General features: G+C 42.3%; 1 protein-coding gene across 2 annotated transcripts in view; it reads right to left on the bottom strand.

The window, feature by feature from the left end:
• Nucleotides 1-25,441, bottom strand: part of SPATA13 (spermatogenesis associated 13) — a 147,762-nt gene that overhangs the window by 3,735 nt on the left and 118,586 nt on the right. For both annotated transcript variants that reach the window (XM_081277705.1, XM_081277706.1), the window contains 8 exons: nt 16,314-16,450; nt 14,035-14,214; nt 13,487-13,672; nt 10,832-11,011; nt 8,633-8,865; nt 5,778-5,907; nt 3,959-4,331; nt 1,347-1,421 (listed from right to left, as the gene is read on the bottom strand). In XM_081277705.1, coding sequence (XP_081133831.1) covers nt 1,347-1,421; nt 3,959-4,331; nt 5,778-5,907; nt 8,633-8,865; nt 10,832-11,011; nt 13,487-13,672; nt 14,035-14,214; nt 16,314-16,450 — 1,494 coding nt within the window. The remainder of the gene's footprint in view (nt 1-1,346; nt 1,422-3,958; nt 4,332-5,777; nt 5,908-8,632; nt 8,866-10,831; nt 11,012-13,486; nt 13,673-14,034; nt 14,215-16,313; nt 16,451-25,441) is intronic.

Below are 25,441 nucleotides of genomic sequence, written 5' to 3'. Positions count from 1 at the left end.
TAATCCCAGCCACTGAGAGTATGAGGTAGGAAGATCACAGGTTCAAGGCCAGCCTTAGTAACTTAGTGAGGTCCTGAGCAACTTAATGAGACCCTGTCTCAAATAAAACATTAAAAGGGCTTGGGATGCAAGATCTCTAGCAACTAGAGAAATACAAATTAAACTACACTGGGATTTCACCTCTCTCCAATCAGAATGGCAATTATCAAGAATACAAGTAATAATAAATGTTGGTGAGGATGTGGAGAAAAGAGTACACTAAGACATTGCTGGTGGGACTGCAGATTGGTGTAACCATTCTGAAAAGCAGTATGGAGATTCCTCAAAAAACTTGGAATGGAACCACCATTTGACCCAGTTATACCACTCCTTGGTATATATCCAAAGAACTTAAAATCAGCATACTGCAGTGATGCAACAATATCAATGTTTATAGCAGCTCAATTCACAATCGCTAAGCTATAGAACCAACCTAGATGCCCATCAACAAATGAATGGATAAAGAAAATTTGGTGTATGTATGTGTATGTGTGTGTGTATATATATATGCCATATTACTCAGTCATAAAGAATATGACAATATGACATTTGCCAGTATATGAATGGGACTAGAGACTATCATATTAAGTGAAATACACAATCCCATAAAATGGGGGATTGGGGGGCTAGAAGTTCATTGGATTAGACAAAGGAATGAAGGGAAGGGAGAGGGGATAAGAATAGGAAAGATAGCAGAATGAACTGGACACAACTTTCCTACGTTCATATATGAATAGTACCACAGTGAATCTCAACATCATGTATATCTATAAAACTGGGATCCTAATTAGAATAAGATTATATTCCATGTTTGTATAAATTTATCAAAATAGTTTCTACTGTCATATGTAATTAAAAAGAACAAATAGAAATTTTTAAAATGCTGGGTGCAGTGGCATACACCTATAATACCAGTAGCTCAGGAGGCTGAGGCAGGAGGATCATGAGTTCAAAGCCAACTTCAGCAAAAGCGAGGCACTAAGCAACTCAATGAGACCCTGTCTCTAAATAAAATACAAAATAAGGCTGGGGATGTGGCTCAGTGGTAGAGTGCCCCTGAGTTCAATCCCTAGTATCAAAGGGGATGGGGTGCAGAGAAGTGCTCACTGGTAAAGTACCTCCAGATTTTTAAACAACCACCAAGCAAAACAAAAAACCAAAACCTAAACAACATAAACCAAATACAGACCATCTCCAATTGACTATTACTTGGGTCTGTCCCTTTGACAGAAGTTAATAACTGCCCCCTCTTCTCTCATTCTGATACTAATGCACATTCAGGAGATCAACCCTTCTTCAAGCCTTACCTTTTGACTTTCCATGTCCTGCCTTCTGAGCATTTAACATGGCAAGTTTCTTTTGATTTTCTGAAATTTCCATTCCTGTATTAAGAAACAAATATGATCTATATTCAAAACGTGATGTTTCAGAGCAACACCTGCACCACAATCTGAAGCAAAATCAAGGGTAGAAAGACTGTCCTAGGGTGGCTTCTTAATTACCTCCAAAGCCAGACATCACCAAGAATAAAATGGGTTGCTATGAATAACCACAGAGACTCTGTGTAAAGCCAGACATTCTTGGGCAAGTGTTCACATGTGGTTGCCCTCACCACTCTACTGCACAAGGCCCTAGGAGGAGACAGTGCAGCCAAGGGGCCCGGGGTTTGCTCCCTGTGTGCCGAGGGAGTTCTGTAAGGCCGTGATTCTACCTGAACAAAAGTGCTGTTGGAGGACTGGGTACTGGCTCTACTCCAGCTATATGCATGTGTGCCCTGAGTGTCCTTTATGCTCAAGTTCTGCAGCAAAGGAACAAGGGTGTCTAGTGTCTGTGCACTAGGTGAACTGGATGAAAATAAGCAACACTAGAAAAGCTGAGGAGATTCAGAGAGAGGCGGAAGACTGAGCAGCAGTTGGTGCTGGCCCTGTCTTCTCTAGCAGGGAGCAGGAAGCAGAAAGCCTTCCCCCTGGAGGCAGGTACTTCTTTTGATCAGACATCATCTGGGCTCTGCTTTCACTTCTCAAATTGCTCTGAGTAGCCAGAGATAGTGACATACATCTATAATCCCAGCTACTCAGGAGATTGAAGCAGGACCGCAAGTTCAAGGTCAGCCTAGGTAACTTACTGAGGCCTGTCTCAAGATAAAAAGGGCTGGGGGATGTAGCTTAGTGATAAGTACACCTGAATTCAACCCCTACTACCAAAAACAACAATAAAGCCCTGAGTCACTCTTGGGACCCAGACTCCTACTCTGCATGACCCTCCCTTCCCATGAGCAGCATCTGTCCCTGATTGGTACTGATGTCTCCTTCAGGCAAGATACTCTGGCCCCTTGGCATTTCCTGCCTTCCAGGCTGTCACAGACAGCCTGGGCTTGACCCCTTCAGTGTCTGCCCAAGTATCATGTACCCAGACTGGCATATGTCCTGGGCAGAGGCTTGGGGCCCATTTTATCCCACAAGCACCCAGTTCACAGCCTTCCTGGCCTCATTCATCCATCCTCCTACTCATTCCCCTCATTCATTCTTCTCTCTGAATATATTCTTGCTTCTGACAATGGCTTAGCCTGACTTGTAAATCCTTTCAACTCTAAAACAAGACCCCACAAAAACCCTCCCATGAGTGAGAACAAAGCCAGAGTCAAGGCTCAAGACAGCAGCTGGTTATATGCAACACAGGATGACTAGGTTTCCCTCCTAGCAGTGGATGAGGATGAGCGGGGAAGCCCCTGAGCTCCATCCTGGACCCCAGGATCTTTGCAGTCTGGGATGACTTGGGCTGCAGAGACAATTTTCTTTCATCAATTTCATCTTTAAGGACCTTCAGTCCCTGTAGCACCCTGACTTCCCTTCAATAAGGTGCACTCACGACTTTAGTGTTTGGGGGACTCTGAAATTTGGATTTAGAGATTGTGGGTGCTACCATCATTAAGGCCACATGGCAGCTTCAGTCTCATGGGGCCATGCAATAGTTCAAGATCAGGAGAGACTCTGAAGACAAACCAGCAGTATAGGTCAAGTATCCCTGAAATGCTCGGGATCAGAAATGTGTCACATTTCAGATTTTTCAATACTTGCACAAACACGTCATATTTTGGGGACAGTACCCAAGTATAAACACAAAATCCACTATGTTTCATAAACCCCTCATACATTGCCTGAAGGTAATTTTATATAGTACTTTTAGTGTTCCTGCATTCCGAGTGCAACTTGTCACATGAGCCAGCTGAGGAATTTTCCACTTGTGACGTCATGTTGATACTCAAAAAGTTTCTAATTTTGGAGCATTTTAGATTTGGGATTTTAAAATTAAGAATGCTCAACCTGTACAAGCATAACAAATATGAACAAGCATGGCAATGTATGGAGCATATTTCGTAGGTGACAACAACAGAAAAACATAAGAGGCAGAATTGGGTCTGGATAGATGGAGGCAGCAATGTAAATCTGAAGTGTTCTGCACTGCTGAAGCCTCCAGAATCATCTGGTACTTCTAATGGCCTGGGGTGGTGGGGGGTTGGGGTGGGGTTGCCATAGTACACCTCAGTATCTACAGTCATGCTAAGATGGTTTTAAATGCTACTGTGCCACAGAGTGGGCTGCTTCCTTAGGTTCAAGTTCTCATCTGTAAAAATGGCATAATAAAAGCAACCACATCCCAAGGTCTTTCACATCTCTATAAATGTGGAACAGAGTAACTTGCATAAATATCTAATAAATACTGTCTGTAGGAACCACCTCTGTCATCTTAGGTCTTGGGAGCAAGTTCAGAAGTATTTAGAATTTGCAAATCCTTTCTTTTTTCCCAATGGTGGGATTTAGCTCTGAGGGAGTGGGCTGGGAACACAGCAAGCATGAGAGGCAGAAAATGAGGCTGGAAAGCAGAGGCTGATAAGCCCTGGGTGCCCAGGGCTGCTTACCCATCTCCTGGTCCTCCTGCACCCGACGCCTCTCATCCGCACAGGCCTGCAGCCACTTTGCCTTGTCTTCCTGTTTTTTGGCACAGAACAGGTGAACCTCGTCTGTGGTCCTACCGACCAGCTTGAAGGCGTTTCTCACGTTGAGGTTCCAGTCCTTGTCCCGACCATCCTCCACATCCACAAGCTCCACCTCGTCCATGTCCATGCGACCCTTGTAGTACAGCATGTCCCTGCGTAGCAGGTCCTTCTTGCAGGACACCAACTGATGGTCAAACAGGAAGAAGGTCCGCTGCTGGCTTTTGCCCTGCTTAGTGATTTTGGTCAATTCCCCTGAATGAATCAATTCTGAGCTTCGGTCTAGAATATCCAATCCCTGGAAGGATGAAAACACACTTTCAGATCTTCTAATTCTGATTCCTTTGAGTGTTTGAGACACAGACCTATAAACTCTCTTGGATTTTCCAGAGACGGGAATCCAGAGACCACCCACTGCCTGTCTGCACAGATAGGCAGGCAGGACCCCAGAAGTGATAGCTTCAGATCTCAAGTGAGAGCTGAATAAGACTGATCCTTCAAGAATAAGGAAGCATCAAGGAGGTTTTTCCAGTTCAGGGACACAGTGGTGCCCCAGACTCCTGTAGGCTTTTGAGTCAGAAACATCACAGCTCCCTGACTTGTCTAGGGTCTTGGAAACAAAGGTCAGGCAGCAAATTGCCACTGAGAAATTAGTAAACTTCTGACACTAAATTATTCCCTAAATGTCAGTCCAAAATGAAAAAGAAAAACACTTCCACAATATTTAGGTTGGATCTAATCCAATGTTACTTTATAATATTTGGTATGACACTGGCCTTTGTTTTATAAGATTTTACTCTCCTTTAATCCCAGTCATACATAATATTTTTTGGAGGCAAAAGAGCTTAACTCCAAAATAGTTCTTATGTTTACTTGCCTGAAGCAACTCTGTGCCCTAGATTCTTCACATACAAAACAAGGGAGTCTGAGGCCTGTCCAAGCTTCAAAAAATCTAAAAAAGTCTTTGAAATGTAAGTATTTCTCTCCCACTTTCACCATTACAGTCTACTTCCATTAAACTTCTAACTCCTCACTCCAAACTCTCAATCCTCTGGGAGAATAAGTTCTTTTGACCAATGAATGGATGTAGGAAGAATTCTTCTTGGTCTAAAAACAATCTGAGTGTGGCTGGCTTATTCATAGGAGCAGCAATATGGCACAGTGGTTACCAGCAAAGACTCTGCAGCCAGGTTGCCTGCTTGGTTTGAATTCTACTGTTTGTGTCCTCAGGCAAGACATTTAACCCTTCTGTGCTCCATTTCCTCCTCTGCTAATTGGGTGTAATAACATTATCTACTTTATAGGACTGCTAAGAGGATTAAATGAATTCATAGATGTAACTGGCTCTTAGAACAGTGCCAGACATGAGGTAGATAAAATATAGGCTCTAACTATTGTCTCTATTTGCAAGCATACATGTATTTAACATAGGTATGTATAAACAAAAACAGCAGGCATATTTTTTAGACGATTATTATTGGCTAAAACAGTACATTTGTACTGTATTATATAATGCCCACAGTGGCATATGGGGTAGGTAATAATTTCCTTCTCAACTTAGGAATCAACATGCCTCAAAATACACGGACCATTAATAGTAATGTATATCATTAAAGCCAAAAACAAAGTGTCAATCGCAGGATGTTCAAGTATATCATCACCAGGTCAAAGGTGCAGGAAAGGGTGGAAGGGCATTGTGTGTGTGTGTGTGTGTGTGTGTGTGTGTGTGTGATAGTCCACTTACCTCCCAGCCCACAATGGACACCTGCCAGCGAGCAATCTTGTCGAGGCTCTCCAGCTTGCGTTTACGCTCATTGATCAAACAGGCCACATTCTTCATGGCCTCATAGGCTGCCTTTATATTGTTGTAATCACTGCAAAATGGGAAGTTAATTTCAATCACATAACACACAACTCACAAATGAGGACTGACAAAATAATGCTCTGGATTCCTGATTTGTACACTAATAGTCTAGACAAAGTGGCATTTAAATAATAGCCATTGTTCCCTTCTCCTTGTTTCCCCATGAATAGACTACAGTTTGCATAGGTTAAGGAAGCTGATGGAATGCAATTCAGAATTCTTTGGAATAAGAATGTTTTCATTCACTTCCCAGAAATCACAATGAATGAAAGTAAATGCCACAAGAAAACTAAGTTTTGGTCATGGTGACTAGGGGTTATTTTTGATAATACAGAAAGAATGGTCTTCATTATTGCTTTGATTTTGACATAGCCAGTTCTGCTATACAAAGTACTTTAAAAATCACTCTAACCATTTCAAGAGTACTGTTGCACCAAGTCTTCTCTTTCCCCTGTTCAGGAAGGGCCATGAGAGGATACAAGCCACAGTCTTAAGTGAGGAATTGTGTCTGTGCTCACAGAACCTTTACCTCACCAGTAGGTTTTCATTCAGAAAACACTAAAAAGTGTTTTCTGGATGCTGCAGCCAAACTAAAATAACCCCCTAGCTAGCCCTCATCCCCATGCCTCTAAAACCATAAGTACTGAAAACACTGAAACCGCAGTTCTAATCTACACAGGATGCAACACAGCGGTGTCTGAAAGTGTCACAGTCAGGTTTAGCTTAGCGTTGATGATCTGGGGATATGTAAACCAACCATCCAGCTGACGGCTGAACTTTTCAGTCTCTTATGGTGACTAGCAGGACAGACACAGCCACAGGGTTAACTCAAATGGACTGAATTAGAATCCTCCTGCACAGCCAGGGAGAAAAGCCTTGAAAGCAGATGCTGCTGTCTATCTACCAAACACAGCTAAACTCCATTCATTTACTGATCAGGCTGTGGGTTGATTCCATCATTTAGCTATTGTGAATTGTGCTGCTATAAACATTATGTGACTGTATTGCTAAGATACGTCAGTTTTAGATTTTTTTTGGAAATAACAACATTTGCCATAAAGCAGATCTCACTGTCTTTACACAGGACTATTCCCATAGAAGCAGAGCAGAAAAGAGGAACAAAAATGATACATGGGGGCTGTCAAAATAACAGGAGTGAATGCCCCAGAGAGGTCTTTAGAAAAAAGGTGCAAAGTAAATTTTTTGGTACAATCCTAGAAAAAAAAAAGTAGAATACAAGGCTTCTCTTTTTCTCTTTTTCTTTAGAATTTTTGCTCTGTTTTACGTAAGACAAAGAAATGGGCTTTTTGCCATTTTATTTCATATATTTTGTTAATTTGTTTCATATATATATACGTGTGTGTGTGTGTGTGTGTGTGTACAGAACAGTTCATATATATATTTATAAATTATTTTGAGGCTCTAAGCAACTTAAGCAAGATACTGTCTCATAATAAAAAATAAAACATCTGGGACATAGCTCAGTGATAAAGTGCCCTGGGTTCAATCCCCAGTACAAAAGAGGAAAAGAAAAAGAAAAGTCACTGTTAAAGAGTGGTGTGAACTTGGACTACAACTTCTCTACCTTGGAATGCAGTAAGCTAGCTGCCTGTGCATGTTTTTCAAAGAGGCTTTGCTTCTGAATTATCTATTTTCTCTAGCTCCTTGTCACGATGCCTGTTCATTCTTTTAAAAAACACTTCCACAAATTAGTGGCTCTCTCTTGACATCCACGTTTGTGTTTCCTACTGAACTTTTCTGACTTTTCCACTGGAGACAGAACGCTTACACACACACACACACACACACACACACTTTGGTTCTAATTCTTTAAACTAGGTCTAGTATCTAGGCCTAGTGTTCAGTGGCCATCTCTTACTCTTCACCTTCCAATTTATTTATTATAAAAGCTTCCCTTTTTAAGTCTGGTCTCTCTCTCCAAGTGTTCAGAGGCAGAGAAGGCAAAAGAATGATTCACACTCTATACTCTGCAGGTTGGTACAGTGATCCTCCTTATCCAGGTTAATCAGTCCTTCCTTATCTAGTTGTTTTCAATGGTTTCAGTTCCCCATGGTCAACCTTACTCTGAAAACATTAAATGGAAAAATCCAGAAATAATTCATAAGCTTTAGGTAACTTTTATTATAGTATTTTTGTTATAACTGTTTTGTTATTGTTGTTGTTAATCTCCTACTGTGCCTCATTTATATATGAAACTTTTTCAGATATGTAGATACAGGAAAGAACATAGTCTATGCATCTATGTAGGGTTCAGTAGTATCTGTGGTTTTAGGTATCCATAGAGGTTTCTGGAATGTCTCCCTCTCAGATACAGGGCGACCACTATAGTCACACCTGTCTACTTAACCAATGAATTCATTAACTACTATGAAAAAAATTCATCCAGTATTTCTAAATGGCAAGAAATAACAATATAGTAAAAACCTGCACACACTCATGACACAGTTTTAAGAATTACCTTTATATCTCTAAAAATGCCTATTCTGGAGCCTCTTCAAATACCTTATAAGGCTTCTTCTTTTTTTTTTCCTTTAGAATTTTCAATAGTTGACAGTCATAAACATAACTAACCCTTACCCTAAAAACCAACAGCTCTAAAGATTGCCATTTATATCCATCTGTCCCAGCCACTGCAGAAACACTGGGTAGGCACAGGTTCAGGGCAATGCCGTCTCTGCCCATCTGCCCTGAAGGTCCCATGGCAGCTCCCTCACCTGTGCTCCTGCGTGGTGTACTTGAGCAGCTCTGCCAGCTGCAGAGGGTATTTGCAGATCTTCTGCACTGGTGTGAGGAGGAACCCATCCAAGGCGATGTCAATCATCTGCTGGAGCAGGCGGCAAGCTTCGAAGAAGTGCCTGTACTTGCCCTGCTTCATGAGGTTGGAGAGCTCCACGCAGGCTCCTGGGTGGTTGTTGCAATACTCGGAATAGATGGCAAAGCCCTCTTGCTGGAGAGGGAAAGCAGCCTTATCAGGTTATGGGTGACTCTGGGTCAGCTAAGGGGACACTCCTGAAAAGGAGGAAGGATCACTGCAGCAAGGACAGGTCATGAGACACAAGGTGATCCACGCCATTGTGTAGTGGCTTCCACACCTGGGCAACAGCAATGGGCACTGGCAAAGGCTCTGGCTTCTGTCATGGAAAGATGGAGAAGCAGGACCTCTGCCATCCCCTCTTCATCCAGCTTGGATTGGTAGATGAAGTGGCAGAGAAAAAAGTGTTGCCGGAAACCCGATTCTCTCTAGCCAGCTCCTCTTTACTTCTCTGATAAGATCTTTTTATTTTTGAGGGGTACTGGGGATTGAACCCATGAATGATTTACTGCTGAGCTATACCTATAACTCCCCCAAGTCTTTTTAAATTTTGAGACAGGTTCTCGCCAAATTGTTCAAGCTAGTCTTGATCTTGAGACCTCCTATTTCAGCCTCTGGAGTTGCGAGGATTAGAGATATGCTTCCCGGTGCCTGGCTCACTGATAAACTCTTTTTGACTCCATGCCTCCTTCACCTCCTCCCCACAATTCTGCCTACTTCTCCCAGGCCTGATTTTCACACATGTCACTCTCCTGTCTCAAGAAAGACCATCAAGACCATCTACCTTTCTGGATTTCAGAGCTGCATTCTTCCCTTTCTCCCTCTCTGTATTGTGGGCTCCCTCCCTTCCTCCACCCTTTTGGGTCAACAGGGTATCTGCATTCAAGGCCCTGTCCCTGGGCATTGCTCCATGTCCCTGAATGTTGCCTTTCCCTGACCTTCAGCCACTGGTCAGTATACTCACACGTGTTCAGCCCCCACCAGAGCTGCCTTTCCTCCCTTCCCATGCCTGGCCCTGCCCTGCTGGATGGTGGAAGCTTGAGTGTGCTCAAATACAGGATGTCAAACTAAGCCCCTATTTCCCTAGAAAACAGATTTTCCTAAGCTACTTGTTAATTTTTGAGACTCAAAACCCTGTAAGGCGGTTCTATTTTTTTTTTTTTTTTGTCACCTATAACCACTTGTCACTTTCCTCAAAAATACCCCTTCTGATAAATCTCTTTTCCCATCTCCCAGTCCCTCACCAGTACCCTCCCTGGTGGCAGCAGCAATTCTCTCTAGCCCTCAGGACACTCACCAGCCTGCTCTCCTGTTAATTCCCTCACCTCTGAAGCCTCTCTTACTTCTCCTCTACAAGGACCTGCTACTCTGACCTCACAGGTCTATTATAATGCCCTAGATATGCTCCAGGTACCTATAGGGCCCATCTTCACACCAAAACATGATCAGCGATTTAAGGTCTACCCACCCTGAGGGAACAGCTCAAAAGCTCTCAGGCCCAGAACCCAAGAACTGAAAAAGTGGTGTTGCTGTCACTAACATTATTACTGATTATTCCCTGACTATTTTGGCTGGAAATAAAATTGTCTTTTCCTGAAATCTTAGTATATAAAATAATAATAGTCAATCACTGGTAAATAATGATAAACTCATGCCACTGTTAGTGGAATGTTTTGAAACAATCACAATGTCACATGCCAACTACTTAGTAATGTGTGACCTTGGGTCACTTACTCTCTGGGCCTTGGTTTCCTCATCTGTAAAATGGGGAAGATAATCATTTCAACCTAATGAATGTAGAGGAGCCAATGAGAAACCTCGGAAAACAGTGCTTGAAACATAACAGACACTTAATGGATACTATTACTCTACATATAATCCCAAACCGAACAAAAAGATATTGAAAAAATTGCCTTGGGGTATTGAGAAACCACCCAACCTAATTTTACAAGTGACATCTCTATTCTATGGAAAATTAATCAAGCAAACAATTACAGCAACAAACCAAAATAAAGAAAAAAGACTCCTATTTTTAGTAGAGTCTCATTTCAAAATTATTACTTAACCAGATGTTATTAGTAAAGAAGCATCAGTAACATACATGCTGAAGGAAGCAGGATCCTATTTCACTTAAGTGAGGTTCCTCTTTGTTATACTGTTTCTCAAGGTCTTTCAGGAACTTTCTTTGGAACTTGTAAATGTCTTCAATGTTTCCAAAAATAGTGGCTAGCTGTGCAACAGTGAACATTCCCGTGTGCTTGCGGCACTGTCGAATATAGCCCTACAAAATACAAAAGCAACCTTTTTTATTTGAAAGGTCAAAGAAATGCAATGCTGAGGATCAAACCCCAGGCCTAATACAGGCTGGGAAAGTGCTCAACAACTGAGTATATCCCCACCCCAGCATAAATATTTAGGGGAAAAATTAAAAAAAAACACAAAAAGAAAAGTGAAAAGTTTCATGTGGTTGGATTTAAAGCTTCCAGAAACTAGTTTCAAATACCAGAACTTAAAAATTAGTACTGTCACACTAATCTAAATTCTTAAAGACAATCATTCTCCCATCCCTAATTCTATTGCACAGCTGAGAACCCTTGTCAAACATGGAATGTGACTGCTTACTGAATAGCTAATGCAGCTCTGCTCATTGTCAATCATGGCAAGACGCCAAGGACATCTAACACAAGGATTCCACTTTCACTATACAGCAAAAATGTGTACAACCATAAGAGTGCTAATTAATTTTCTTACTCTACCTCTGAACCACAACCACAATCCCAAAACTGACCTTTAAATAAAATACATACCACTTACTTTTGGTATGAATTTTAACAGGATAATAACACAATGCAATAGTTCAGAGTGCAGGCTCTGGGACAGACTGCCTAGGTTTAAATCCCAACTCTACCACTTTACTTTCTTGCCTCAGTTTCCTTATCTGCATTAGGGGGCTAACAGGATTGCCCAATAAAAATGGTTAGTAACCAAGTTAATCCAGGCAAATGGAGCATGATAAATATTTGACAATGATTAGCAGTTATTCTGATTTTCCTAAAATGCCATTTTATTTTTTGTGACTTTTCTTTTTAATCAGAGTTTTACAGTTACACATAGTAGTTGGGTGCATCCCAACAAGTTCATACGTGCATGGGATTTGATTTCAGTTCATGATCTCCCTTTTTACTCTTCTCCTCCCCTCCCTTCTTCTCCTTCAGACTTTCTTTCATTTATCTATTTATATTTGATTGGTTCCTTATGTAATCTTATCCTTCTCTGCCCCTTTCCTTTATTTTACTCTAGTTACTGCATATGAAGGAAAACATTTGACCTTTGAGTTTCTGAATTTGACTAATTTCACTTAGCAAGATATTCTCCATTTCCATCCATTTATTGGCAAATGCCATTATTGCATTCTTTGTTATGGCTGAGTAGAATTCCATTGTATACATACACCACAATTTCTTTTTTTTTCTTTTTTTTTTTTTGGTAGTGGGAATTGAACTCAGGGGCACTCAACCACTGAGCCACATCCCCAGCCCTATTTGTATTTTATTCAGAGACAGGGTCTCATTGAGTTGCTTAGCACCTCACTTTTGCTGAGGCTGGCTTTGAACTCGAGATCCTCTGGTCTCAGCCTCCCCAAACGCTGGCATTACAGGTGTGAGCCACCACGCCTGAACACAATTTCTTAATCAGTTCATTTACTGATAAGGCTATGGGTTGATTCCATAATTTAGCTATTGTGAATTGTGTTGCTATAAACATTAGGTGGCTGTATTGCTGTAATATGTCAGTTTTAGATCTTTTTGAAAAATACCAAGGAGTGGGATAGCTGAGTCATATGGTGGTCTTTATATGTCACTTTAAAGACACTTCATTCACCACACATTGACACAGAATAAGAAGGTTGGCACAAGTAAGCAAAATATCAGTAGGTCCATGTGGCAGATTGTCTAAGTACAGAATGGACAGTACTTTGCCTTAGCTTGTCTCTAGTGCTGAATGGTCACAGTTGAATTGATAGTGCAGATCTCAGCATTCACAGCCGGAATGATCAGACCTGGCAGGCCAGAGCTCAGCAGAATACTCAGACAAGGTCTACAAGACACACAGCAATAGGGGAGAAAGGAGCCTTGCATCACATCTGCTAAAGTTCAGTTCTCTGAAATTAGGACAAGAACATAAAATAAATGATTGCTGAGGAGAATATCATGACACCATTAAATATAGTCTAGGATAAAGCTTAAAATTTTTTTCATCTATATCTAACGACTCTGCATTTCATCTCTGAGTCAGTGATTATACACTGGGGGCTTGGAGAAAGTGACAACCTTCACCTGTAAAGTCAAAATACTCCCAGGAGTTAAGTCCTGAGGGAAAAAGTTGCAAAGTGCCCTTTAAAGAGGACTGGCTACTCAGAAGGCTGAGACAAGAGAGTCCCTTGAGCCCAGGAGTTGGAGGCAAGCCTGGGCAACGCAGCAGCGAGACCCCATCTCTGTGTATACATAGATTCATTTATATACGTATGCGAATAAATAAGGACTGGCTGCAAGAGCAGGTAAAACAGCCACAGCCCATTAAACTCAGCAATGTAGATAGCAGGTGTTTAATGGATCTGGGAAGGGGCTAGATGGGCAGGAGCAGAGGTAAGGAGAAATGAGAAGTATAGGAAAGTGTGCTTGTAAGGAGGAGGTGGGGTCGTGTCCTGCAACCATGAGCCCTGACCTACAGCAAGGCCCTGGGGCCTGCACCTTACCTCGCAGATGTCCTTGAGGTGTTTGATGTACACCCGTTCAGTGTTCATGATCTCCTGGATGACATTTGTCCGCATCTGGTGCTTGTTCTCAGAGTGCTTGTGGTGGCTTGTGCTGGTATCCTCCTCCTGCTCCTCACCATGTGTACTGCTAGAATTCTCAGACAGCTCTTCCTGATTGACTCGAAGCTGCAGTGCACACACACGTGACAGGTGATGTGAGGAAGAAGGAGGTGAAGACTTCATGGCTTCCCACTTGTCTGTGACCAGTTATGAGAGTGGCCTGGCCCTAGCTTCCATCTTTATGGCCTTAGCAGAGCCACAGCCCTGCCAACACACTCCAAGAAACAGCAGCATTGCCAAATAATTTGTTTACCTTCATTAAATTTTTTATTTGGACTAAACTGATTTCTTACAGGTTTGACTGGTATGTGGGACCGAAACAAAAAATTACCGAAGAACTAGACCTGAATAAGGGGGAGATCTGCCTGAAAGGAGTCTGCTGTTACACCTCAGATACTTCCAAAAAGCACAAAGGGCCACACACTTACTCTGACAAAGCTTGCAGGGAACCAGGCCTCCTTATCCTCGTTCCGGCCCCACCACCAGTCTTTGTTCGAGGCTTCCAGGACCTGGATGACATCCCCGGCCTTGAAGCCCAGTTCCTGGTCATCCATGGTCACATGGTCCCAGAGAGCTTCTGCGCAGACCACGCTGCCATCGCTGATCAGCTGGAACAGAGACAGGACAGGCTTCATGTTGAGAACGGGCAGGAACAAGGGAGCTGCTATCTGAGCTCTATCTTGGTGACCCTGACCTCTCCTAGTTCTTGTTCAGACACCTGGTGACGACGTCCAGTCAATCCTTACTTCCACTGGTTATACAAAAATCAATAGAGGAAAACATATTGGGGGAAAAGTACCAGGTGGGCATCTCCAACCTGTTCTTAAAAGAAAATCCAAACCCACTTTTTTTAATATACTTTTTTTAGTTATACATGACACAATATCTGCGTTTATTCATTTTCATGTGGTGCTGAGGATTGAGCCTAGTACCTCACACGTGTGAGGCAAATGCTCTGCCACTAAGCCACATAACCCAGCCCCCAAATCCACTTTTAAAAGATGTACATATGCCGCTTGATTTATAATGGGGTTACCTCCGCATAAGCTCATTGTAAATTAAAAATATCCTACATCCAAAATGCATTTAATACCCCTAACTTACCTTACATCACAGCGTAGCCTGCCCTAACATAAACATGCTCAGAACACTCCTGTTAGTCTATAGTTGGGCAAAATCATCTAACAAACCCTTTTATGATATGTTAAATAGCTCCGGTAATACACGGAACACTGTAAAATGAAAGTGAAAGTGAAAAAGAATGGATGGAGGGATGGATGGAGGGAGGGATGGATGGAGGGATGGAATGAATTGTTAGCCTGAAAAGAGCAGAACTCAAAATTGAAAGTATATTTCTACTGAATACATGAGTATTGCTTTCACATCATGGTAAAATAAAAAAAGGCTGAAACATTGTAAATTGGGGACTGTATAAACAGCTCATTTAGCTCTAGGTCAGTTAACTAAAAACCTTGAATATCTGGAATATTTGGTTTCTGCAGATGTTGGAGCCTAGCATCCTAATGTTAGTTGTATGTGTTAATGGAAGTCCTGCACATGTTCTCCCAGAGGTGTGTTACTCATACTAATTCCCAATTCGATATTCAACTTTATAGTTTACTACAATTAAAGACAGTGGCTTGATCTTGGGATATTTAACAGTTACTGAAAAAGTCAAGAACAGACATGGCTCATTCACTGGGAAGAGTTGATTCTGCCTCCCCTTAGCTCTTACAGACAAAAAGGCCTGTGACCAGCAGTGATTCAGATTTCTGAGTTTTCTGGAATTTGGAACATTTGCATAGTCTTTACTGGTTGATAATTCTAATCCAAAAATCCAAAATCTTAAGCTTTTTGAATGTCATGTTATTGCTTAAAGAGCTTCAGATTTGGGGGTTTAAGTTTAGGGATACTTGGCTTATATCATGTTTAGAATAATGACAGGAGATCTCAGTAGGGAGGCTAACAGACCTCAGTTACACTCCACACACTCTCCTTAAGAGTATTCAAAGATTGAGGTGCCTGCCTTCTAGAAAAATCTCTGTAAAAAGAACTAAAGCTGCAAAGTGGTAGAAAGAACATCAGATTGGGAGTGAGAATCACATGGTTAATTCCAGCTCTACCATTTGCTACCAAATCCATTTCAGGGCATGACTAATGTTAGCTTTTACATTTTAGATTGCAGTTGAGAATTACATGAGCCAATGTAATTGGCTCATGGGAGTGCATTTCATAAACTAAAAAGCAAGACCTGAGTGCTAACGATTGCTGCTCTAATTACTTAAAGGATAAGCTTCAGTTACTTGGAAAGCTTGGTCACAGACATTTTTCTGGACAATGCAAAAAACCACAGTGTTGTTCTTGTATATGCATGGTTTTGCTTTTTTTGGGGGTATATTTTGTTTGCTTGCTTTTTTTTTTTTTTCCCCCAGTGCTAGATATTGAACCTAAGGCCTCATTTATGCTCTACCATTGAGCTACCCCTCCAGCCAATTTTTTCAGAGCTGGGGACTAAACCCAGGGCTTCGTACATGCTAGGCCAAGTGCTCTACCACCAAACTACACCCCTATCCCCAAAACGGGAATCAGAGTTCTAGGGTTTAGAAAATGCTTAGCAAAAAATAATCAGATAGCAACCTCTGAAGTAGTTCTGGACCCTGCAAATCCAGTGTCCAATAAATGCCACTGTTGTGTGGATTTCTGGTACCTCATTAATGGCCAGCTGTTCCCCGCCTGGCTGTAGATACCGAGGATTGGCCTGACAGAGTTCTTCATAGCTGAAGTCCTCCTCGCTACCGTTGTCATCGACTAAGGCAGAGGACTCAGTACCTCCATCTGAAGAAACTAGAGAGAGAGAGAGGAAGGGCATGGTTGAAAAGGCACAGATAATAACAAAATAAAATGAAACAAAAGAAAGCACAGATAACAAGTTTTTTCATATGACAAAATAAACTACCTTCGATAACATACTCCTCAGAGAAAATTATCAGTTTCATCTTACTCAAATAAGAAATCATTAGAAAACATCTACTGACATATTTATTAATCCAGAAGCAGCAACTGATTCTGAGGAGCTGGAGTCAGGGGTTCTGTTAAGTGAGAAGGGGGACATTTCAGAGAGCACTGCTAATACAATTATTTTGTGAGCTAAGGTAAACTATGTGTGATTTAGTTGAAAATTTATGCCTCAAAACAGAAAAATACAGATATAATGTTTCTAAGCAATATGGTGATATACTAGAGGAAGTAAAGAAACTGAAAATTATGATCACTTTTAAAAAAGTATTCTGCTTCCATCTGCAAGGCAATAGTACTATTAAATCCCCAGGCCCATTTTTACTATTGTCCACAGATGAAAAGGACTGGAACTCTCAGAATTAGGAATTACATGGTATCTTTACTACAAGAGACAGGTCTTTTATGCATTCATTTATTTTGTGTACTGGAGACTGAGCTCAGGCTAGGCAAGCACTCTGCCACTCAGCTACATCCCCAATCCTTCTTATCTTTAATTTTGAGAGAGGGTCTCACTAAGCTGCCCAGTCTCGCTTCTAACTTATCATCCTGCCTCAGCCTCCTGTGTTGCTGAGATTACAGGCATGCACCACCCTGCCTGGGTGAGACAGACCTTTTAAGGATACATGTAGAATTTTGGGTTTCATTACCTTGCTATCAAGATTTTCTATATTGGGACAAAGGCTTTCTCTCACCAATGCTAACTAATCATCTGTCACTGAATGGAGATGTTTCTTCTTTGAGAATGATAGCCTTGGACCTTCTGTACAAGCTGAGGGATGTCTCCATCACTATTTTCTGTAATGGGATGAGTAGCAGGTGCTGGGGGACAAAAAAATTAAGCAAAGGATAGTCCTTGACTTTAGCAGGCCAGGGACATTACTCTGGTAAGCTAGGGTAGAGTTTCAGGAAGAAGGTAATAAAACAGAAAAACAGAAGCAGTGGCTATCTATTCATGATACTCAGATGGCTTTTGACTGAGAGCAAAAGAGTGGAATCTGAAGCACATGCTACACAGACAGTAGTATAGAAGTTCTCCTATTATCTGCAGTTCCATTTTCCCAGGTTATGGTCAACCACAGTCCAAAAATATTAAATGAAAAATTCCAGAAAAACAATTCATGTTTTATAATATTACAATATACAATGGTTCTATTTTATTATTTGTCATTATTGTTGATCTCTTATGATGCCTAATTTATAAATTAAACTTTCTCATAGGTATGCATATATAAGGAGAAAACATAGTTTGGTACTACCCGTGATTTCAGGGATCCACTGGGGGTCTTGGAAATTATCCCCCATGGTATTCACTCATGCATGGAATGACAGATGAGACTGAAAAATGAGGGGGCAGGGTGAGAGGGGCTCACTGTGGAGGCTCTCAAGGACTAAAGCCAGCCATGGGGGCTTTTCTTAGGGTTGAGCCAGGGAGTGACAGCTTTTGAGTAGAGGTCTGCTGATGTTGTAGAGAGAGGAGATACTAGTTTTGCTGAGGTGTGGGCTAAGTTCCAGCCCTAACCCTCTACAGGCATGGTCCTGGACCTGAGAAACTCATCTCTCTGAGTTTCACACACTTCTTTTTGAAGAATGTAGTGACAGAACATGCATCAAGCTCCTAGCATCCTTGATGAGCAGCTGGGGCTTGGCAAGAGTGTTATTGTGGTGATCGTACTGAAGGTGACAAGGGCTGGGCTAAATAACAACTTTGCTATAATGTGAAGGAAGGATTGGAGGAGGGGGAGGAGAATGAAGCCAGAGAAACCAGCTGGGAGAAATGAGATTAGAAGGAGCCAGTAGCAACAAGGTGAAGGACTGGGGAAAGGACTGTGGGGAATGAAGTCCCAGGATGATGGAGAGGTTAAGCTCAAGCTTGGAGAGAGAAAGAGGATGAAGTCAACGTGATTTCAGAAAATCCCAAGCTCCTACGAGGATTTAAAAAAAGGAATACCAGAGGAAGAAAACCAGTGCAGAAGGAAGGAGGAAGGGCTAGACAGATCAGAGCACGGCTGTGCTCTGCTTGACTTTGGACTTGCAAATCTACATTTCTACTAACTTTACTCTCTGTGAACAAGCCTATTTTCTATACTGAAGAACTTTTTTTTTTTTTAAACTTTTTATATGCTGCTAAATCCAAGGTGCATTTTCTATTCCCAGCCCATCACAGCTGGATGGATACATCCCAGGAGCTTTGCAGACCCACATGTAGCCTTGGACCATCCCAGGACCTCCTCCCTGCATCCTACCTGCCTCAGTCCTTTCCTTCCCTCAACCCTTTGGCTGTGTGGTAGAGAGTAATGGATTTTTAAGCAAAGCCTCAAATTCTTACACTAAAAATAGGAAAAATTACTGAAGGAGTTTGCAACAATGGGGGTTATAAACACTCTGAAAATTAACCACATGAACTGTATTTCATGTGCTGGATTCTTAGATTTTCCTCTCCAAATACAGATAGGATAAAGAATTCAAGCTGGAAAAGCAGAGGCACCATGCTCACAAAGCAGATGGTGGGTAGACAGAGCCGTGACTGAGTGGTTACTTGGCCAGCTTGGGCCTTTCCCAGCCTGGCCCTAGCCACTCCTTTCACACTCTGCTCCAGCTACTTTCCCACTGGCTGCCCCTGTCCTGTGTGCCCAAGCTTTGAACACAGTGTTAGGGGCACTCTACCCAGACACGTCTACTGATGAGCCCATGCTTTTTAACTGCTTTTCCCACTGCAGGGTGCCCCTGCCACCTGGAAATCCCACAACATAGCTGCAGTCACCTCCTTTCCAGAGTCCTATAGTGAGCCTAGGGTGAACCAGCTGTACCCACAGGTCTGCACACCTGTGCCCCTGGAGTGTAACTGCCTAGGCTGGTGCACTGAATACAGAAAAGTCAGTGAACCCTGGATGAACTGATGATGCTACTGGCCCAGTTCCAGCTCTCGGTAGGGACCAAGTTGGGGTTCTAGGCAGGTGCATGGTGCCTAGCATCTTTTCCCCACCTCAACCCCCCACTCCTGTTCCCATCCCTAATCTTACCCAGGGACTGGGGAGTGAAACTGAAAGGGAATGCCTCAGACACGGGGCTGCAGAGAAAGGTATGTTCCTGGATCTGAGCACAAAAATGGGAAGCTCTCCAGAGCCTTAGCTGGACCCTCGCTTCTCCCTGCTTCACCAAGGGAAAGAGGACAGCACGGTCAGGGGCACAGCAGGGTCAGTGGAACTCCAGTAGAAGTGGGGGGAGGACAAAGGCAGGGAACCCACTCTGTGTCTGTCTCTTGAACCAGTAAGTGGCAAGGAATGACACCACCTAATAGGACCCACCTTCCATTCTCCCCACCCCCTCTTTCTTATTGGAACTTCTCACCCCAGGGAGTGTAGGGCTGGTGGTGGTTCTGCAGTCTGATTCTGGGTGTGTGTGTGGGTGAGAGAAACATACTCAAGCCTGTACCAAGCATAGGGACGGGCTCCTTTGTAAATGTGTAACTTCTGCTTCCTCCCCTGAGGTCAGAACTGGAGGTTATCTTGGGCTGGGATTGTGGCTCAGGGGTAGAGCGCTTGCCTAGCACGGGCGGGACCCGGGTTTGATCCTCAGCACCACATAAAAATAAAGGCATTGTGTTAAAAAAAAAGTTAAAAAAAAAAACAAAACTGGAGGTTACCTTGACTAGTGCACTTTCCTGGGTATGTGTTTTAGGAGGCTAGGGGAAGAAAGTTTTGGGAAGCAAGTATAATTTTTTTCCACGCACAAGTATGTCTTAGACTAAAAAAGAGATAGCACTAAAGCTAAAAGCCTCCTCCAATCCTGGCAGCTTCCCAGACAGAAGGGTCCAGTGACTACCTTTATGTTCTAGTGCTCCAGGCTGAGCACAATATATACAAAACCAAGGTTTGTAAGAGGCCCAAAGCCTCAGGAATCTTCAGATGTCGGCCAACAGTGATCTGGCACTGCCTGGAACCAACAGCATTTTTCCTTATCACATTTCAGCTGCAGTTGAGCAAAAAAAAAAAAAAAAAAAAAAAGAAAGAACGAAAGAAAGGAAGGAAGGGAGGGAGGAAGAAAGAGAGAGTGGGGGGGGGAGGAAGAAGAGGAAGAGTAGCAGCAGCTCAGTAAAAATAGAGGTGTCTGTCTGGGTCTCCCACCCAGAGCAGAGCCCTGATAATTGCACTTTCTCCCTCAAAGAACCACCAAACAATATCTGCCCAGGGAGGGTCCTACCATCTAATCAGACTGTTGTTGTGAAAATCAGTAAAAGTAATGATCGTGCACAATCCACAATTTAAACAAGTCTAATGAGAAGGAGAACCCATTGAAGAAGTGTTCAACTTTACAGGAGATATGAGAATGGAACCCTCTGGAGAGAGACATGGACCTGGAACACTGAAACCTCTGAGCTGCTACCATAAACACAGGAGAACGAGGTGGGTCATGAGAAAGATTTTTAGCAGTGGTTTCCACACCATGGAGGAGTATCTACTGAGCACTGTGGAAAGGAGGTGCAAGAACACATAGATCTGGTGACTCAGAACATTAGCATAATAACATTTCAGACATTAAAGGTAGTCACTGCACCTTGCTGTCTGGGAGAGGCAGGGCAGGGGCCTGGGGTGGGAGACAGGCAGTGTGCAAAAGGGAAAGGATAGAATAAAAAATCCCTGGATGAAACAAAGGAATAATAAATGCTAGAAGTAATGAATATTCTAACTGCCTCATTTGGACATAACACAATGAATGCACCTATACATCATACTGTATCCTATGTAGGATTGTACAATTGTTACTTGTTAATTCAAAATAAAATAACTTATAAACATCCTGGCTTCACTGCCTTTCTAGATAAATGCCCTTGGAGCAAGTCACTTGACCTCTTTCAACTTTAGTTTTTCCCATCTAGCTGCAGTTGAGCAGGTTTACATGTTTTGTATATTCACAGGTCATTCTCCTCCTGGTGCCCTTCACATCCCACATGTGACTCACCAGCAAACTAAGTCTGCCGTTGACTCCTATGGTAGCTATGGTAGCCAGAACCTGGCCACCTTTCACAGGTCTCCCACCACCCAGGCCTGGGGTACATGGCTGGGGCTCACTCAATCTAGCTGCCCGTCTCTGGCCCCCCTGTGGCTGCCCCAACAGAGGATTCTCTCCAAAGTGGCCAGAATAATGGTGCTACATCATTCTTCAGTCTCATGGCATTATTTTGCTCAAAACCAGTCACAGAGGAGAGAGCCAAAGTCCCAAGGCCCTCCCTAGGCACACATTGTGCCTCCTACCCCTCCCACTCTGCTCTGGCCCTGATTGGTGTCCTGACTACAAACAAAACAGGCGCTGCCCTCTGTCCAGGGCTTGCTGCCTCTGCACCCAGCACCCCTCCCAGCAAGCACTTCTGGACCATCCCATTTAAAACTATATCATCCTCCCCAGTTTATTTCCCTCTGTAGCAGTCATCACCATCTACTACATTTTATTGTCTGGCTTGAATAAAAGTTACCAATGTAATAACTAGTCTGATCTATCATTATTTGCAATCCTAGTAACTAGACAACTCTCTGGCACACCTATGTGCCCAATAAATACTAGACAGATGGGAGGAAATGGCCATGCCATTTCAGTCAACTACATAATTACATTTCAGAGGTACCATAAGATTAAAATGGAGGGGCTAGGGCTACAGCTCAATTGCAGAGTGCTTGCCTAGCACCGTGTGAGGCACTGGGTTCGATCCTTAGTACCATATAAAAATAAACAAAACGGAGCCAGGCGCGATTACACATGCCTGTAATCCCAGCAGTGTAGGAGGCTGAGGCAGGAGGATCTCTGAGTTCAAAGCCAGCTTCAGTGAAAGCAAGGCGCTAAGTGACTCAGTGAAACCCTGTCTTGAAATAAAATATAAAATAGGGCTGGGGATGTGGCTCAGTGGCCAAGAGCAATGAGTTCAATCCTTGGTAGCAAAAAAATAATAACAAAAAATAAATAAACAAAGACATGTTGTTCATCTACAACTACAATTTTTTTTTCAAAGATTAAAATGCGGTAGAAAAATTCTCCATGTTTTTCCTGTACCTTTCTTAAGTTTAGATATAAAATTGGTTCATGGTTACAAATGCCTACAGTATTCACTACAGGAACACACTGTATGGGTTTATAGCCTAGGAGCAAAAGCTCAGGTGTATCCTAGGCTATATTATTCTGTCTTAGTAGGAACACTATAGGAGGTTCACAATCATAGAATCGTATAACAATGCATTTCTCAGAATGTGCCCTAGTCATTAAGTAATGCCTGGCTATATGGGATAGTGATTTAAAAGCATGGTTTGGGGGTCAGATGACCTGCCTTCAAATGACAGTGCTGCAAAGTTTTTATTTATTTATTTGAGTGTGAGTTTTTGGACTTTCTGTGTCTTTTTATCCATTGAATGGTGAATAATAAATACCCATCTCTCAGGGCTGATTGTAAATTCTCAACAGTAATTGTTACTGATTTGTTGTAAGCCTCAAATGAAATGATGATGTTTAAATGCACTTTGCAAAGTAAAAAACAGTACAGAAGCACCAGACATTCTTTAATGTGGTGCTTGATGTGCCAGGTACCAATTTAAGCCTTCTAGGGTGTATCAGCTCATATAATCCTCCTGGCAATGCTATGTGGTTGGTACTGTAACTGGTACCCAATTACACACAAGTAAACTGAAGTCCCAATACATCCAGCTGTGTGCATCGGGCCTCTCACTTTTACCCACCAGCAGTACTACCTCCCTTGTAGGCCCTCTGCTGTTGGTAACCAGACAAAAACTACTAAGCAGATATTAAACCCCCTTGCCCTAAAACTTTAGTACTTTACACCCTTCTGGAGAATAGTCATAATTACTGACTCTCCGGTGCTTTGCTAAGCTTTGCTTCCTACCCCAGCTTACAGTTCTCAATTGGGCCTGTCAATGACCTGATCCAGTTTTCTGTTTTAATCCTCTCCCCTTCGTGACCTTAAATATATTCCTGATTTTAAGTTCCTTCTAAGCTAATGATTCTTGTGTTTTTATCCTATAATTTAGATGTGTTTTACAGAGCTGGACTTTTCAGTATGTGTCTAGATTGGAGGGGATTAGTGCTGTATCATAATGCTGCATGTGTGCTCACTGTCCTTATCTTTGTTTCCCTTTAAAGACAGTGACTTCCTTTCAGGGGAGGACAGAATCTATTTTTAGATTCTATCATAATACTTGACATACAGAAAGCATTCGATAAGTGTTTTCCAACTGAACTACAAATTTCCCATGAAGAAACTGAGGTTCCAAGAAGTTAAGTTATTAAACTGAGCTACACAAGTGCCGGATCGGAGCCAGGATGGAAACGCAGGTCTCCCCGACTCTCACCAGTGTTCATCGCACTAGAAAACTCTCCAGCTAGTGTTTGGGGCTCCTGTCTCCCTCCCTGAGACAAGCTATACAATACTTCCAAGGTAAACTTAAAATAGTGGTTTCATGATTTCACAAGAAATTACACAGTAATTATCTATTGCACTATGAAAGTATTCCATGACACTATTCCGAGGTATTCCAAGGCCTTCCTGTAATTCGATTCCATTCTACTTAAAGGAGCTTCTGTGTGGCAAACACTTACAATAAGTGGTCATTTTTTTGTTTGTTTTTGTTTTAAACTGAACTACAAATTGCTGATGGAGAAACACCAACCTGCAGTTTAAATGAAAACCCTATGTGTGCCCACTGGGTGCCAACACCCACACCCACCTCTTGGTGAGGGACAGACCTCTTTAAATGACCCAGACCTACAGGCCTGGGCAGCTGCTGTCTCCATCCTCTTCAGGGTCACTTCCTTACCAACTGCAAAGGACTTCAAAACCCTCAGCTAAGATGAAACTTAGTAATGGGAACCCTTTATTCAGGGGAATTTTGTGTGATGTAGAACAATTATAAGTTCTCAAAAGCTGGTACAGTGATGCACACCTGTAATCCCAGCAACTCAGGAGGCCGATGAGTTCAAGGCCAGCCTTAGCAACTTAGCGAGACCCTGTCTCAAAATAAAAAATTTTAAAAAGCTAAGGGATGTAGCTCAGTGGTAAAATGCCCCTGGGTTCTATCCTCAATATGTATGTATGTATCGATCAATCAATCAATCTCAATGTTTTTCAGTGAAACTGGGGGAAATTATTATGATAAAACAAACACCCACCCCCCCCCTTTTAAGTGTTCAGAAGTGCTAAGTGTGTTCACACTGTTGTGTAACAGCTCTCTAGAACTTTTTCATCTTGCAAAACCGAAACTCCATACCCAACAAGCACAACTTCCTCTCTTCCTGCCCCCACTCCTGGGCAACCACTTTTCAACTTTCTTTCCCTTTGATTTTGACTACTTTAGATACTTCCTATGAGTGGAATCACATACAGTATGTCCCTTTGTTTCACTGAGCAAAATGTCCTCAAGGTTCATTTATGTTGTAGCATGTGTCAGAATTTAAAAAAAAAAAAAAAATTCTTTAGTTGTTGATAGACCTTTATTTATTTATACATGGTGCTGAGAATTGAACCCAGTGACTCGCATATGCCAGGCAAGTGTGTTACCGCTGAGCCCCTGCCCCAGAATTTCCTTTTTAATGGTAGCATGATATTCTATTTTTATGTATACACTCCATTCAGCTTATCTTCTTACTTGTGGATAGACATTTGGATTGCTTTCACCTCTACTAAAATGAATAATGCTGCCATTAAGGTGGGTGTGCAAATTTCTTTTGGGGACTCTACTTTGAATTGTTTCAGTTATACACCCAGAAAGAAAAAATTTGAAGCATAGGGTGATTTTGTAGTGTTAGTTTTTTGAGGAGGCT

Source organism: Spermophilus citellus, assembly GCF_964194105.1.
Source record: "Spermophilus citellus genome assembly, chromosome: 1".
Taxonomy (NCBI): Eukaryota; Metazoa; Chordata; class Mammalia; order Rodentia; family Sciuridae; genus Spermophilus; species Spermophilus citellus.
Note: the sequence above shows the minus strand (reverse complement) of the source record. Positions and strands in the feature narration are given on the sequence as shown.